Source organism: Larimichthys crocea, chromosome VII (genome assembly GCF_000972845.2).
Source record: "Larimichthys crocea isolate SSNF chromosome VII, L_crocea_2.0, whole genome shotgun sequence".
NCBI classification, from domain to species: domain Eukaryota; kingdom Metazoa; phylum Chordata; class Actinopteri; family Sciaenidae; genus Larimichthys; species Larimichthys crocea.
In genome coordinates this window covers 17,748,049-17,765,308 of record NC_040017.1, presented here as the reverse complement: position 1 = coordinate 17,765,308, position 17,260 = coordinate 17,748,049, and the positions used below count along the sequence as shown (strand labels likewise).

At 42.7% G+C, this 17,260-nt stretch overlaps 3 protein-coding genes across 6 annotated transcripts in view; 2 read left to right on the top strand and 1 right to left on the bottom strand.

The window, feature by feature from the left end:
- The window catches only part of cux1b (cut-like homeobox 1b), a 60,002-nt gene extending 55,278 nt beyond the window's left edge, over window positions 1-4,724 (bottom strand). The window contains exon 1 of one of the 4 annotated variants that reach the window (XM_019252824.2): window positions 4,201-4,724. In XM_019252824.2, the coding sequence (XP_019108369.2) occupies window positions 4,201-4,440 (240 nt within the window). In that variant the 5' untranslated portion in view covers window positions 4,441-4,724. The remainder of the gene's footprint in view (window positions 1-4,200) is intronic. The other 3 variants (XM_019252826.2, XM_019252828.2, XM_010746224.3) reach the window with 3 other exon arrangements.
- Window positions 4,725-10,378: 5,654 nt separating this feature from the next.
- Window positions 10,379-12,138, top strand: LOC104931562 (alpha-(1,3)-fucosyltransferase 4-like). The gene has a single exon (XM_010746589.3). The coding sequence runs from the start codon at window positions 10,753-10,755 to the stop codon at window positions 11,854-11,856; it is 1,104 nt and encodes a 367-aa protein (XP_010744891.3). The 5' UTR covers window positions 10,379-10,752; the 3' UTR covers window positions 11,857-12,138.
- Window positions 12,139-14,222: 2,084 nt separating this feature from the next.
- Window positions 14,223-17,255, top strand: LOC104931269 (myosin regulatory light chain 2B, cardiac muscle isoform). The gene is made up of 6 exons (XM_010746236.3): window positions 14,223-14,309; window positions 14,397-14,472; window positions 14,565-14,669; window positions 15,218-15,296; window positions 15,541-15,589; window positions 17,026-17,255. The coding sequence occupies exons 1-6, from the start codon at window positions 14,274-14,276 to the stop codon at window positions 17,128-17,130; spliced, it is 450 nt and encodes a 149-aa protein (XP_010744538.2). The 5' UTR covers window positions 14,223-14,273; the 3' UTR covers window positions 17,131-17,255.
- The last annotated feature ends 5 nt before the right edge of the window (window positions 17,256-17,260 follow it).

Here is a 17,260-nt window from a genome sequence, read left to right as displayed (position 1 = left end):
TTTGTCACAGACTTGCGCTGCATTAAGAGAGCTGCTGACTCCATCTGTTTGGGTACCCCTATTTTTAGACTTCTGCTAAGTGCTTTTTATCTTTTGTTCTAACATCAGACAACAATGGTCAAACTTTCCTTCACCGTGCACGGTAAACTTGTTTTATTAAAATGATCTGTTAGACTTTGGTGGAGTTAAACGAATTTACTTTTTTTTGGATCATATCTGATAAACCGAGTCTGGTAGACGCCCCTCAAAGTGGAGAGAGGATGAAGAGACTGTGACGTGAGCTAAATCAGCGAAGTTGAGGAGTGTGGCCGTCCCGTGAGAATTAGCCACTCACACGGTAGATGTTATTTTCAAGTTTTCGGAGAGACGTCCATTCCTCTCAGCCCTATTGAGTGTATCGCTCATAAGGATACACTATAACGTCTGAGAAAGTAGGATGCCAGAGCCCTGACCAAAGCAGACCGAGGGCAGACCAAAGACCTGACATGCACTCGTCCCTCTCTCTGACTCATGCTTAGTCGCTCACCACCCACCAACACACAGTGAAACCTCAGTCCCAATGCCAGGTTTTGTCACTGGGCAGAGAAGCGGTTGGCTACAGTAAAAGCATGACGTGATGCCCCTTCCTCTATGCTCCCCCAGCCTGTGCAGCAACAGAGGGGTAAAAATATCCCACCAGCGAGTTCAGACAACCAGCTCATAAATTAACACTAAAACTCCTACAGACAACAGCGGGCCGGTCGCTGAGAGATTTAAACCACTCAGGTTGCCACTGACCACAGCTCCGGGATCACCTTACAAAACCCTTTTCCTAAATTTACCCATTAGGAGGTGGTGAATAAGAACGAGCTGTAGATCAGTTTTCATCTAAGTCACTATTTAGCTGTACGCTAACATAGTGAACTATTTTTTTTTTTTCTAAATGGCTCTAGGGTGCATTGTTCCAGGAAATGTTATGAGGTGAGATGTAGGCTATTAGGGCCTAAATTGGGAATTGTGTATAACAAAAAAAAAGGTCTGTTCTTAATTTTCCTGAGTTTACACACGAAATATAAAAGTATAGGTTTAAGGCTCAGCTATTCTCTCGTGTCTTATTAAAGGTTTGCCTTTAAAATGAAGCGCAATCTCTCGTCGTTCTCGAGTAGAAACACAATGTTCCAGCAAACTGCTTGACTGGGTAAAAAAAAAAAAAAAAAAAAAAAGGAAAAAAGAAAAAACAACAGGAGAGAAGAGTGATGATCCCCTCTAAAGAAACTCAACTCTGTAATGGACGGACAGGGATTACAGACGTTAAAACCTCCTCCATCTGTAATTCACTGTCACCCTGCCATCATCTCTGAATCACTGATCCATTTTGCAAGTGTGCGAGACCTTGCTAAAAGCATCACTGTTGCACCCATTTGTGTTTGTAGTGGTGGGGGAGCAGCAAAAAAAAAAAAAAAAAAAAAAAAAAGGGGGGGGGGGGGGAAAAAAAAAAAAAAAAAAAAAAAAAAAAAAAGGGAGGAGGAGGGGAAAAAGAAAAAAGCATGCAGAAAAGACAAGTTAACAGCTCGCTGTGCTGTTTCAAAGCACTCTCTGTCCTGTAACAACCACCTAGCTGGTTTCTCACACAGGGAATGGGACACACTGATCAAATAGGATTTTAATGAACATCAGCAGTTGGTGAGCCTGAGGAGTAGACGCTGTGATGGCTTAAAGCGACTGACATCTAGGTTGGGTTGGATTTTCATCATCAAAAGAAAGAACTTTTTTTTTTTTAAAGAGAGAGAAAACATTCCTTTGCTGACGCCTCCTCTCTCTCTCTCTCACACACACACACACGCTAAGTGTGTGTTTGTCTGTCCGATCACAAGGAAAGAAGAAGCAAATGAGAAAGCAATTGGCTGACAAGGCCATGTGTAGACCGTGATCATATCTTACTAACCCCACATTATCCTCAGGAACTGAAACAGAAAAAAAAAAAAAAAAGAAAGGTTCTTCTCTGAAGGCTTTCCTCTAGGAGCCTCTCAGTGGGAGGGAGAGTAAATAAGATGTCATCAATAATAGACAGTGAATGTTCAGAGCATTTCTGAACACACACACACATATATATACGCAGACACACACACACAAACACACACAAGCTCCAACTGATTCCTATCCTGCAGACAGGCCTGCCAACCGCCAGGCTTTTTGCACACGCTCAGATTCACTGTCCTGACTAATCGCTTGTGATAGGGGCCTTTGCCATAATTACCCAGGGCCTTATCACAAACTTATGCGATGCATTTTTCATGTCCTGGCTGCTGGCAGTGCCTTCACTGTCCGTGCTGGCAGTCAATCTACGCACACACACACACACACACACGCAAAATAATAATTCACAAACACACACCAGTTCTATGTAACGGAGGGCGAAATGGGTGAAAGCAGGGTGAAGGGCCAGGGAAGAGAGAGAGGGAGAGAGAGAGAGAGAGAGAGAGAGAGAGAGAGAGAGACGGGGAAGGAAAAAAAACATTTAAAGGATGGGAGGGGTGAGGGAGACTGTGTTCGGGAGGGAGGGTGGGGGTGGAAGGAGGGGGTGGAGATAGATAGTGAGGAAAGAAAAGAGAAAGCAGTCTCAATTTTTTTTTTCCTTTTTTTTTTTTTTTACATAATGCATGAACAAGGGGGCACGAGTAGGAGGACCAAACAGGATCAAATAAATAGGAGAAGTGAAGCCTTGATGATGTGGCATAAGTGCGACACAAAGCCCGCTGGGAAGACTTGTTCACTGTCCTTTTGTCTACACAGTCATAGGGGCATCATGACCTAAATAAAAGTTTAAATCCCCCCCCACCCCTTCCTAAAAAAAAAAAGCCTGTGTGCATTTTACAAAATAATGTATGAACAATTGGACTAGCCTACATAATGCAATCTTATGTTAATGACCACGGCGGCTGGGGATAGTAATATTCATAAATTGTGATTTGAAATTCAGCAATGCACGTTTAAATGCCACGGGAAAACACAACAGTGCCATTGTCTACATGTCTTGTGATAGGTCAAACACGGCTCTAATATACACAGGCTTATATTCACACACACACACACACACACACACACACACACACAGTGAATAGGCCCAATATTTTCCTCATATCATTCACTGTGCCCGTGCACGCCACAGATTAGTAGCGTGCACGGGAGAGAGAGAGAGAAGAGGGAAGAGAGGAGGAGGTGGAGGTGGAGGGGGTAAAAAGCTGGGACATTTCTGGAGTTCATCACAATCAACAAGGTCATGATCTTTTCAGATTTTCCGCCGCTTTAAAACTAACCATTTTTATTTTTTATTTTTTAAATCTACACCGCGTCAAAAACAACACAAACACACACACTGTCCCCTCCGTGTCCCGTCCACTTTCACAGACGTGGCAATGTCTCAGTGTACACACACACACACACTCACACACACACACACACACACATAAAAAAAACCTCTCTGTGTATAATTGCCGTCAGGGGAAACCGACAAAAAACAAAAAAAAAACACCGAGTTGATCACGGAGACGAAACTGCTTCAAAAACCGTTGGCCGTTAAACGGTAGCTAACGTTTACACTCGCCTTCATATAAACTTAGCAACCTGACAGTTAACGTAAAAAAACACACACTCTATAAAATAAATAAAACACACAACACAAGCAACAACAACAACAAAAAAAAGCGGCTGTTGTGTGTCTGAGCTGCCCGTCTCAATGGTCGGTGTCACCACAGCGCCACCGTATAATGAGTCGCACTTATTTTTTTTTCTCCCCCCCCCCCCAAATCATCCAACCTTACAACGGCTAAAGCGTCGGGCTAACTACGGCTACTCGCTCCAGTAAAAGTTGAACAACACGCCAATAAAACATAGCCGACCGAAAAAACCTTCCCTTGCCTGTTTTTGTTTTTCTTTAAAAAAAAAAATTAAAAATATTCGGCCCGCATCCCCGCGGCGTCGCCCCGGCTTGCCCGGTTTGCAGTGTCCGATCGATGTTGAATTGAACAAAGAGGATCAATTTCTGATCAGCGAGAGAGAGAGAGAGCCACTTTCATCAATGTGAGGAAGAGGTCTTGAATTCTCTTCCGAAACACCTACGAGGGCGGCCGCCGAAAACAGACACAAAACACAGCGGCCGAGAGAGACGACACACGCCGAGGCGAAGAGAGGAGAGACGGTTTGAACGGAGGTTGAACTGACCTGTAGTTGTTGTAAGTCAAAGCGCTTCCAATATTGAAACATCGATCCTGCATTGGCCGCCATCTTGAGACATATTGAGACAGGAATGAGATGCTGATAGAGAGCGCGGGGGTTGGAGTTCAGTGGAGAGGACCGGGCGGAGGGAACACCCGGACTGGATCGCTCCCAGCGCCCACCCGCGGGAACAGCTGGAGCACGGAACGGACTCAGCGCACGGGAGTGTTTCCTTAATAACGCCATTATAATTGCTTAAATAGCTTTTTTATCAACATTCAGATATCACAGGTAAATAACCAAACTGGCATTAAATTACTCTTCGTTTTATTTTATTTTTTATTACGTTTTTAAAAAAAATTATGAGCGACAAGTTTATGCGTTTTTGTGTGATCATTGTGTGTTGTATGGAAGAGCAAAAGATCATACAAAAAAATAATGCCAGGAGGCTACTTGGAAGCCATATCTAAAAAGAAAAAAAGAAAAGAAAAAAAAATCCCACCAAGGGAGCATTCAGGACCAATGTTTCCTCTGAGCTGTGTAAGAGGATAATTCATACATTTAATTATTTATTACGTCAATAATCATTGCTGCTTCCAAAAACACAGCATCAAAGTCAGATTTAGGAATAAAAAGTCGATTTGTACTAAGTGATTTCCCCCTCATTCACCTCCTTGGATTTTGTCATAGTTTTTGAAGCTGCTTATTTATCATATATAAGTCACCTTTGTCTTTAAAAAAAAGAAGTATGAAATGAATTTAAAACCCCCAAAACTTGCATTTAATTTATGAATACTACATCTTTTTCCATGTTTTCTGTCTAGTTTTCTGAGTGATGCCAGTTAAATGTTTTTGTTTTATTCCATCTAGTCTTGTATGAAGGATTATTCTTTTTTTAAAATAAGGTTAAATATGAATTTAAAACCAATTGAATTCATTAGGGCTGTGGGAAATAGAACACAGGCTAAATGTGTTTGTCTGGATTGTTCAAATAAAACATTAAACTCTAATTAAATACAAAAATAAACCACAGTCATTTGAGTTTTTATTCTTTATCAAAAGGGTGGATCTAGTGTACAAACTCAGCATATGCAACAAAGCAGGGCTGCTGAGTGAGGACCTGATGAATTTGGCCGTTTCAGAGTGGGTAAAAGATGGAGTGGACTTACAGTTGGCACAAGATATCTCCAAGTTCAAGATTTTTTCTCAGCGTACAATAATAAGACAAAGAAAGTGAGCCTGATATTCTAATTTAAGACATTAATTTGCTGCATAGATAGATAGATTAGTTATTCAAATAAGATTGTTGCGCTGTTAATCCGGTCATTGCTGCAGCAGGGCAGCCCAGTGGTTAGACTGTCAATGTGCATACATATCTGTGGTTGAAGTGACCTTGAGCACCGAACTGAGCCCTGGCTGCTCCTGAGGCGTCACTCCTGCTGACCATGTCCCCTGACCCCCCTCAGCTTGTGGATATGCAAAGAATTTCTAATTACACTGTACATATGGAGTGCCCTAAATTCCTGTGTCAAACTGTGCACCTTAAAAACACATCACGCCTTAGTTTCAAGCCTCCAATCTGCTCTGCACATCAAACCCAGAGCTGGAGCTGCTCAGGTTTATCAGGGTAACACATCTGTCGAACACGTAGTTTTCATTTTTAGCTTTTTGTGGGTTCCCAAATTTGACTTGTCGAGTGTGTTGCAAGGCCTGGAAAATCCACGCCTGCATTCACACTTAGGATGTTTATTTTCTTGAATGCTCAAAGCCTTTAACACAAATATTTAGCTATATTTTCTCTCTCTCTCTTTCTCTCTCTCAAATCATTTTCATTTCTTTACAGCCATTGCACTTTAATTGCATTCACTAAAAATAACACGAGAATTTGCCATAGATAATAATGCCTCTTTTGCTACATTTGTGCGGATACAAAGGTGGGCATTTTTGTTCTCTGAATAAGCTTCAACTCTCAGGTCATTACTTGATTTGATTTGAAGCTGTTTGTGTCTGCCTCCTTCTACAGTATGAATGGTGCTCAGTGCTCAAGTGATATGTAGCCTCAATAGCTTTGCCTTATTTTATACTTAATTTATTGACATAATACTGTGAATTAAAGACTGATTTCAGTTTGGCCATGACACCCAGTCACACGCTTTCAATGAAATGTTCTCAGCTAGTCTGTATATAACAAATATGCTGTTTTGAGAGCTTCAAGAAGCATTAGTCTCAAAAACTAATTTTATCTTCTTCATGATTGTCTTCATTTAAATATGACCAACTTGTCTGTACCATGAGGTACATAATGAATACTTTTTAGACAAAATACTGCATTTAAACCGATAAATCCTGCATTTAATCCTCTGTCTGCCATGCTAATCGGTGTTTCCTTGGCTTGGCCTGCATGACTTGTGATGCTACCTATCATTAAGCGAAACCAGAAATACAGGTCTGAGATAATCCATACAGGTTCAGTAGTTTTGCATTGTGTGCATTATGCTCTGTTTGTTAAGTTTTCTCTTACCCTCACACAAAGAAAAGACACAACTGAAAGGAGTGCATTATATTGCCATACCACACAATCAATAATATCTTATCAATCAATAATAAATAAGGGGAAGTAAAACCAGAAAACTATTTGTACCAGGAAATATAACACTGTTGACTTTTGACACAATGATTAAATGTTTCAAAGGTTGTAAGGTGATATAGTTACTTCAGTTATTAGCTTTGTTATGTATTGTGTCCCAGCCCACAAGACACCGAAAATACTGGTGAACATTTTTGCCAACAAACAATGTGTTCAACCCAAATGTCTACAAATAAATTATGCCCCTTGAATAATGTTCCCTTTCCTAAAAACAGCTTTTTAATAATAATTTTACTTTAAAAAAAAGTGTAGCTTAAATTATGCAAACTCTGCAAAATAAAACATGAAACAGACTTCATCTTAGATCTCGCCTAAAACACATCACAAACTAAGTACTTTCTCTTCATTAAACTTGTCTGTTTCTATAGGTAATGGTAAATCATTTGAACATACGTGTGCATGCAGAGACCTTTTAAATTCTCCTTCACACAAGACTTTATCAATGAATTCCTGCATTTTTCATAAATGGTCCCTCCACGTTTTGATGCAAAACTGTGTCCAGTAAAATAACAATTTTATTCAGTGAAATGAATCTTACAAAACAGTTGATTTTGTCCTAACAGGCTCTCTTTCTAAACTCTCTGAATTTCAGCACACAGTATCTCCATAAGGATTTGACTGTAGCTTCACTAGGCTCTGAGTTACTTTGAAGCAGTAGGGGGTACACAGTGTAATTCAGAGAGTCTGAGTTATCAATCCACCTACAAATTATCATGTTCCTGCTAGAGAGGCTCATGCACGTCTGGCATGAGTGACTTGAGAGGGTTTTTTCTCCTCCTTTCTTGTCTTTTTATTACACTCTATGGTAAAATTAGAGAGGAGGAAAAAAACAACGTAAATTGTTCCTGACAAGGACAGCACAAGAAACATGTTGGGACCCACAGATTTAGGTCTTTAAAAAGCTTCATCACTTCATGTACCTTTGGTTAAAGTTTAAATATAGAGAAATAAACACACATTCTTTGTGTCAGTGCCATTATACAAGTCGATCTTAAACCCCGACAGAGCTACAGGGTATGAAATAAAACAGCCTTTCTGTCCTTTAGCTTTCCCACTTTTCTCTGTTTGTGTCCCTTTCCCTCCTGCTCATTGACTCTGCCTGCAAGGTGCTTTTAGCAGGCCTTGTGTGGCCGGGTTAGAGATGGATGTGTGGCCCTTGGGAGCCGCAGGCAGAGAGCAACACTGATCATGTCAGACAGGCTGGGGAGGCTGCATAAGATCATCATCACCCAGCAGTGGAGTGAATCGCCGCAGTGGCACTTTCACACAACCTCTGACCTATGTGGTAACCTCTGAGGTCATGATCAAGGTCAGGGGTCAGCCAGGGCCTCTGTGATCAGGCAGCTCGCAGGCCCCTCCTGCAGTTTCCTCCTCTTTTTCTCTCTATGTTCTTTCCCCTCAGTTTTTTTTTCCTTGCTCTTTCCCTCATCTTCTATCTGTTTGTCTATCGCTCACACTCTCCTTCACCGGCCGGGACCAATTGAGACATCCCCATCCCCTGGGAGAGCAAAAAGGAAAGCAAGAGAAAATCAATAGGGAAGATGAGTGAAGACCTGGGGGTCCCATCAAAAACTGAATGCCTCTCTCTGTGCTGGTATGATTCACACACACACCAAAACTCATACAGATAGACAGCGGTATTACTTCTCACAAACAGGAAGGCAGAAGTAAACACGGACTTGGAAAATGTACAAAACTAGAGAAAAAGATGGGTTAAAGCCTGCAAAACATGTCGTCTTTTTGTGTGCCTCACCCGTCACAACACAATGAGGTGCAGTCCTTATAAGACGACTGACTAAGTCCATACAAAAAAAGACCCTGCGTCTGTTTCATGTATGTACACATCCATGTGGCCACTTGCTAAAGTGATCTTTGAACAGAGAAAGATGCGATATCGATGCCTCCATGGAGATTTCAAGGTCTGCCACAGCAAATGAAAAGAGCTCGATGACAAAAAGAAAAGTTATTTTCTAGCAAAGGAGAGGAGGGAAAAATGAAGCAAACATAAATGCCAAGCTTTGTGTATCACCCTGGCTGTAATTTGAGTTGAACAAAATGTCACCATATCACCAATCAGCACAACTTTAATTATAGCACACTTCCAGCAACATTTACATGGGTTTTTGTGCGGCCTAAAAAAAGGATTAAAATAAACAAGAGCGAACTGAAAGAAGATAAACAAAACTCATTCCTATGTGTCATTTCCTGACCTCAGCCACCTCTGCTATTTCTGAGGAAAGACATACATGTGTTTATAATGTTGAGCCTCGGCATGTATCCATAACTTATGAGTTTGCCGTGCTCTTCTTCCCAACTCAAGATAACCCCGGGCAGGACATGAAATGATTGGCTGAAAATAGAACTGTTCAGATGAAAGGGAGGATAAATAATGCAGAAAGAATACAAAACCTCTTATGGGGATAACTAGTCACACACAAATGCACGCACACAAACACACGGACATATCCAGAGATTTTTTCTTTTTCTTTTTTTTTCTCTCTACGGTGAAGAAAAGTGAATGGATGTAACAGGAAGGAGGAGGACCCAGTGGAGACACATGCTTCTTGCTTCATCTCCTCCCACTCCTCCTTGTCTGCCATTTTTTTCCGCTCACACTCAGACTTCATGACATACTCTGTGTCTGTGGGGAGGAATAATGTTGTCCCAGTCACGGCGTGTTTTTCCTGCCCACCAGAGATGAGACACAACACACAGTGCAGGATTTCCAACCCTGCCGCCTCATCATTTTTTCATTGGATTTGATCAGAACTGAAAACTGTTCAACCTGGACAGCTGATCCTTTTTACGGAGGCAGAAACGTGTCACTGTCTGAAGACTTGTGTTTGTCTTTTTCATTCTTATTTGTTTAGGGGGTTAGATCACCAAATTAAAACTATGAGTCATTTATTAAGATTTTCTGGTTGGAGGGTGTTGCAATCCTGGGTCATATTCTAATAAATAAAACATTCAACACAAACCTTTTCAAAGCCTCGCTGCTGCCTGACTAATTTACAGCTGAAATGTTTATTCATTGGCCAAATTAAACATGCATGTTTGGAGAAAAATCCCAATGTCACCACAGTTCACAGGCTGCACACAGGACGCCTCACAGGGCAGCTTTCTGCTTGTGTAGGGAGACACCTGGTGGAGGATAACACGTGTAGCGTTCATAGGGCGATAAATAGAAGATTGAGTTTCATCTTACATGATTTATTAAGTTGATAAGCACAACAGCTTCTTTTAGTCAACCCATAACATGTGAGGGATTATTTTAATATGAATTATTAGCCACAGCTCTAAGTTACACCCCAGTATTGACACACACAAACTCCATGGACTTCTGATTTGACCCCTTGGCCTCCACCCTGAGTGAAAATGCTTTTTTATACAAACTAATTTACAGTCTAAATGAGAAATATGTCTTGTTATTTATAAAAATGACCTCTGCTCAGTCCAGGACACCGCGCCCTGTGCGCAAGGTGTTTACCCAAACTGGGTGCAACCAGGACTCACAAAAGCTCCTTTCACCGGTAACAGGATTCCAGAGCAACGCTGCCACGTCGAAATGTTTGAGCATACAGGACTTGGTGCAAATGTTGTGCACTCTTGTTTGAAAGAAGAGGGAAGAATGAGAGGAGGGCGTGATATTACCTATCACCATTGTGGATTATATATAGGACAGGTGACAGCAATGCGTGGAGAAGCTTGGTGGACTGTTGTAGGCTCCATTATCAAACCTGACCTGACTTTATTATCGGCACTGCTTATCTCATCTGACTTTGAAAGTAGGACATTAAGGTGTGCCAGCAGGACACAACGGACTAAAAAAAAGTTTTAATGGGATACTCGTGCAGCGGCCAAAGGGAACAAACTGGTTTTATATGAAGTTTCTGTGAGGGTGAAGAGGGTCAATGGGAGCTGGAGAGAGGCGTACAAGTTTGTCCCACAGGGAGAAATGTTGTGTTCTCAGGAGGACCTGCTCCTCCGTGTGCGTGGCTACCGTCGGGTTCGTGTCAATCCTGGGTGTCAGCCTGCTCTGGCTGCCGGAGCCGCGCATCGTGGATCCGCTTGTCTCAAAGGTCAACAGCCCGGTGACGATCCTGATATGGACTCAGCCGTTCGGTCATTACAGCAGCCTCCCGGACTGCTCTGAGCTCTATCAGATCGACCAGTGCACGCTCACCGACGACGCACGCGCGTACCTGCACGCTGACGCCGTGATCGTGCACCACCGTGAGGTCGCCACCGGCAAAGCTGATCTGCCACCGGAACCGCGGCCCCGTGCGCAAAAGTGGATATGGATGAACTTCGAGTCGCCCACGCACACGCACAGGCTGAGGTATTTTGAGGGTGTTTTCAACCTCACCATGACCTACCGGACTGACTCTGATATATTCGTGCCGTACGGGTATCTTTTCAGAAACAAGGGTGTCCAAAATCACTTTGTGCACCCGCTCCGCGTACCCACGCGCTCACGCCTCCACCGGCCCCGCCTCGTGGTCTGGGTCGTCAGTAATTGGTCTGAGTCCCATGCGCGCGTGGCCTTCTACTACAGTCTCAGCCGGTACATCCGAGTGGATGTGTTCGGGCGCGCGGGCCGGCCGGTGCCAAAGGACAGCACCGTGGTGCGGCTGGTCGAAAGGTACCAGTTCTACCTGGCGCTTGAGAACTCGCAGCACACCGACTACATCACGGAGAAGTTGTGGAACGCAGTGCAGGCCGGTGCCATCCCGGTGGTCCTGGGTCCGTCCAGACAGAACTACGAGCGCTTCCTGCCTCCGGAAGCCTTCATCCACGTGGACGACTTCCCCACAGTGCGTGGGCTGGCACGGTACCTCATGATGCTGAGGCGCAACCCGGCTCGGCTGAGGCGGCACCTGAACTGGAGAGGGAGCTACAGCATGCACCAGGCCAGCTTCTGGGCCGAACACTACTGCACGGCATGCAATGCGGTGATGCGCAACAGAGGCAGGACTGATGTGGTCCAACACTTGACAGGCTGGTTTGAATCGTGATAAACATGCTGTATCACCTCCAGCTGATTGAACTGAGGCCAGAGCTGATAGATGATTTGTAAACAGACTCACTGCAGCTGATGATTATCAGCTGTCAAAGTTTACAATAGAAATCTATTCATTATTGTCTGTTTATTTGACTTTAATCATGAGGTAACTGAGAATGTGAGAACTGATTTTTTTATGTACTGTTGTCAGAGTAGTTATTTTTGCAGGTTTTTCTATGGACTCAACATTTAATAGTGTTTTTAAAGCTGTATTAAAGTTACACTTTGTATTTTCTGTGGAGTCAAGCTGGATTTTAAGTGAGGCCTGACACTCCATGTCCTGGAAATAATTATTTTCTCTTTGGTGATGTTAATATGTTTTGTGGTTTCGGCTACAGCACTGTTTCTATGGTGCAAGTACCACTGGTGGTACATGACCTCCCTGTAGTGGTACTTGAAAGAATCCCTGAAATATATTCTCTAAATGAAATAAGTTATTTAAAAAACACATTATACTATCAAAATACTACAAAGTTTCTAATGAAAATAAACTATGGGATCGGTTACAATATCCTGTTAACGTAGTCTTGTTCTTGCGCATTGAACAAGCTCCGATGTGACAAAAACATAATAAGCCAAGGTGAAATAACTGATTCATAAACTCTGCAATCGTGGCTCCAACTGGGGAAAAATCAGGACTAGAAGTGTGGATCAGGAGTACAGCTTTCTAACAAATTAGCTCTGGTTCTCAAACAGGATTCATTCAACAGCCAACTATAAATAATCTTCCAATTAGTAATGAACCTGCCTCATATGTAAACTGTCTGCAGCTGAAAAGGGTCGGCCTACACTACTGTATTTTAACACATAATAGTGAGAGTCTAATATTTTCTGAGGTGGTATGCATTGTAAAAATTTTGATAAACAGAGCTACAGTAAAAAAAAAAATCATCTTGCAGAGATGTGTTTAAGATGATTTGCTGCAGTTAAGAATATTTTCAGGTCAGTGTTTTATATCAGAATCCTCCACTTCAACTTTAACATCATGCAACATCAATGCAACTTACTGACAAATAATAAAGATGGTAAACCGTTAACGTTGGCACATCACCTCATGTCTGCAAGGTGACTTTTACAGTGCTGAAACAGAAACCGAGGACAGGTAATGGATGTGCTTAGAGGGGATGTGTGAGCGTGACGTGTGCACCATCTCCAGAAAGTACAGCTCTCTTTCGCGTGTACCTGCAGGTTAGCACTAAATCATGTTAATGATAGCATCCCTAGATCTGATCTACTATTAGCTTAACGCCATACATGGCTGATAGTCATGTCATCGCGGGCCACGTGTCCCTAAAATAGCACTGTGAGGCCTCGCTTTGTGTCTTCACATCACTGACTGCTTGATTGCAACACTGTTCCCACTCAGGTGGCCTAACTGAATGACCTCAAAGGTGTTGTTAGACACCAAACCTCTCATACTGCTGGCAAGATTCGTTGTACTAACACACGTATAGTTTTTTAATTAAACATGCACAGCCATGCTTATTTTGCTGAAGTGTCTCTTCTTTATATATTCAACAACAATCAGGCAGGAAGGAGGAGGCGAACATGTGTGTCTTTTTAAAGCTGGAGGAGTCAGGAATCAGAAGCTGTGATGTGGATCATTCTGTGTTAATGCCCTGACACAGAATTAACACTTTACGCTGTCAAATGAGACATTTCCTGCAGGCACAGGGGGAGCGAGTAATGTTGCTCCCCATAATGAGCTGATGCCACAACAGCTGTTGGAACCACTGACGTCTATCAGAAATAATGTTTTTCGACGGCCAGAGCAGCCAGACCCCTCACCGCTGTCATAATCTGATACATGTACAATAGAGAATTATTAGCTACAGTGACTAAAATCATATTCACTCTATATGCTTTCAAATATAGATCCACTGCATGTCTCGAAGCTTGTTTCCACATGTCCTTATTCAAAGTATCCTTCAAATGGCACGCCATACCTTTCCGCTGTGGGAAGCATGTACAGCATGCTGGACAGTTGACCTACTAGTATATAAAGGAAGGGCACTCCTCTTATTGTTTCATAGGAGCTCATCAGATCACAAAGAAGATTGCAAGAGGATCCACACAATGGTAACAGGCTGTGCAGGATATCTAGTCTATTTGTTGCATCCATTAACATGCAAACATTGTGCTCATCGCTTGTCATTTCTGAACAGTTACAGATTGATACTAAAGATCATGCAGTATTTGATCAGGATCGAACTGTTTGTGGATGATCCTCAAATTTCTTGATGAGGAGAAGTTTCTTTGTTGACTCAAAGGAACCACCACAGACCTCCTCTCTCATCAGACATGTCTGTTCTCTTACAGTCGCCCAAAAAGGACAAGAAGAAGGAGACAGGGGGCTCAAACATCGTTGGCATGTTTGAGCAGAGCCAGATCCAAGAGTTCAAAGAGGTCAGAGGACAGATGCTGTGGAGAAACTGTGTGTGTGGAGCTGTACTGCCTCCCCTGGTAACCTCTGTGACTGTCTTCTGCTGGCAGGCATTCACAATCATGGACCAGAACAGAGACGGTATAATTGATAAGAGCGACCTCAGGGACACCTATGCCGCTCTGGGTAAAGATTTATTAACCAAGAAGTGTAAATATCACATTCTCGCCCTACGATTGCTGCTTCATGACATAAATGTATGATGTGCTTGATGGCAGGTCGCCTTAACGTTGGTAACGATGAGCTCGACGAGATGATGAAGGAGTGTTCAGGACCTCTCAACTTCACTTTGTTCCTCAACATGTTTGGAGAAAAACTCAAAGGTCAGTCAGCACCAACGTTGTAATGATTGTGCAGTGTGCATCTTTTAGGCTTTATTTACTAATATGGATAATATTATGGATGGTTGAAGCATTAATTTACTTTAATTTAAATTCAGTTTTTGAGAAAAACAAAGTCATACTGTACATATGCAAAAATGGAAAATAATAATAGATACATAGCTTCTTGAGTTTTTACTATTTATTTTCTCCTGTATTACACCACAGCTTGTCTCTGACTGGGAACCCTAAACTTAAATGAATAATAAACCTTTAGTTTTAGTTTGGTTTGTGCTATTGTTTTAAGTGATCTTCATCATTTATTCATGGTTCGTTTCAGTCAAAGCTTTAAGTTGTGTTTAGTGTCTCTCATAGGAAAACCCTGTCTTGGATTAAAGATCATCAAAACATAAAATTTTAGCATTTGCCAACAAAACTATACAAAAAAAAAGCCAGAAACGGCATATAAAGTATGATGCGAAACTGAGAGAGCACAGCATGTCTACACAGATGAACACTTGTTACTCGCAGCTTTACCTGTGTTTTGTCAGGAACTGACCCGGAGGAGACGATTCTCAATGCCTTCAAGGTCTTTGACCCAGAAGGAAGTGGAGTCCTCATGGGGGAGGAGTGAGTGTGTGATTTGCTTCACAGTTCTGCACCAACGCGGCGAGAAATGACTTTTGTGCCTTGTGATCAGCCTCTCGCAGGAATTCATAACTCGTATAACTATGAATCAGTTTGTAGAGTAAATCATTAGCAAAGTTCCAGCGGGAAGATAACGCATATCTTGTTTGGTGAAATACAAATCACACTTAATTCTGAGTCAAAGAGATGGAAACAGTAATTCTTCTTTCCTGTTCCTCTCCTGCAGGATAAAAAATCACCTCATGTCACAGGCTGACAAGTTTACAGAGGATGAGGTGAGTTGTTGCTTGGCAACAAGGTGAAATATTGGATGTATCAATATGAGATATGTGATTCAAAGGTACGGGCGGTGGCGATAGCGTTGACTAAGTTAAAGGTGAGCATTGATGAATACCCAGAATCCCAGGCAATTTAATTTGATTTAAACCCCTTAACTACCAGCTACAGCTTATTACAAAGATCCTTCTCAGCTCTCTTCCAGGCCCTCTCTTCAGTAACAGTGCCATTCATAACCTACATGGCCCCTGGCTAGAGACACAGTAATCTCATTTGTACAGCAACAGATGTTTCTCTTAAAAACATCCGTTGACTGGGGAGTGAAAAGTCTGCCTCTCATTCACTCTGGGGATCAAAGAGACCAGTCTAATCTCTATGAAATCTGTCACATTTGTACTGGTTTGAGGAGACATATTGACTTACAGTAGGCTTACTATGTTGTGAAACGTAAGCGCTTTCCTTCTCCGTCCCTCTCGCTCAGCCTACACATGTTTAATGAGGAGGCTTTCATGTTGTGTACATCAAACGGCCTCACGGTGGAGGGGGGTAAAGTAGAGAGGAAAATGCATATGAAACAACAAAACCCCAAGACAAATAAACAGCACAGTGTTCCCATGGCAGCGCGGTGCAGTAATCTGACGGCTGGTTTCCCATGGCTGTGTCTCACTGCCCCATAGACCTCCACTCTGTCTCACTGATGGCTCCTGTGATTGCAATCATCCATCTTACTGTCAAAGGCAAAAAAAAAAAAAAAAAGAAAGAAAGAAAAAGGGCAAGAAAGGGGAAATCGCACACACCATCTCTCTCTCGCTCCCTTGTGTCCAGCAAACAAGCCACCCCACTGTGAGTAGAGCCAACACATGGACCACAGGCCCTCTGCAATGGGGTGTGTTTATGTGTGTGTGTGTGTGTGCCCATGCTTATATGATCTACAGAGAGAACATGTGTGGGTGTGTGCATCTTTGGTTGTCTGTGCCTACCCATTATACTGCATGATCAGTCACTGGAGTGTACACGGGGGAGCTGTGGACATGTCTGATCTTGCAGCTGATCAAAAGCACCAGAGACTTGTTCCCTTGTGGCCGTGCAAGCGGGCCTCATATCAACATGTCTCTGTTCAGTAGACAGGAAAAACAAGAGGAGAGAAACAGGCAGAGGAGGAGGAGGAGGAGGGAGTACATCAGGAGGAAGACATAAACAGGCAGGCAAAGCATAGATGAAAGAGTGCACAAAGAGGCCAGAGTGGAATATATGACAATGATACATAACCGCACTTATCTCCTCGTTCTGATGAGCTAATTGAATGGCAAAAGCCAGCTCTGTTTATCTGTAGATTGAATAGCATGTGTGATCCCTCTCCGCAAAACCCGACAGCTCCTTATCACAACATGAGAGAGAGTGCGGCGAAACCTTTACTGTACCTGTTTGCTTACAGATAAATCAGATGTTTGCAAACTTCCCTCTGGATGTCACTGGTAACCTTGACTACAAGAACTTGTGTTATGTGATCACCCACGGAGAGGACAAAGAGCAGGAGTGAAAGGAGGAGACAAAAAAAGAGGAGCAGCAGCAGCAGCAACGGCAGCGGTCGAGACAGTGAAGCTTCTGCCTGTAAATAGTCTGGGCACGCTGTGAAGTTGTGGTGTACAGCGTGTGTAAATGTAATTATG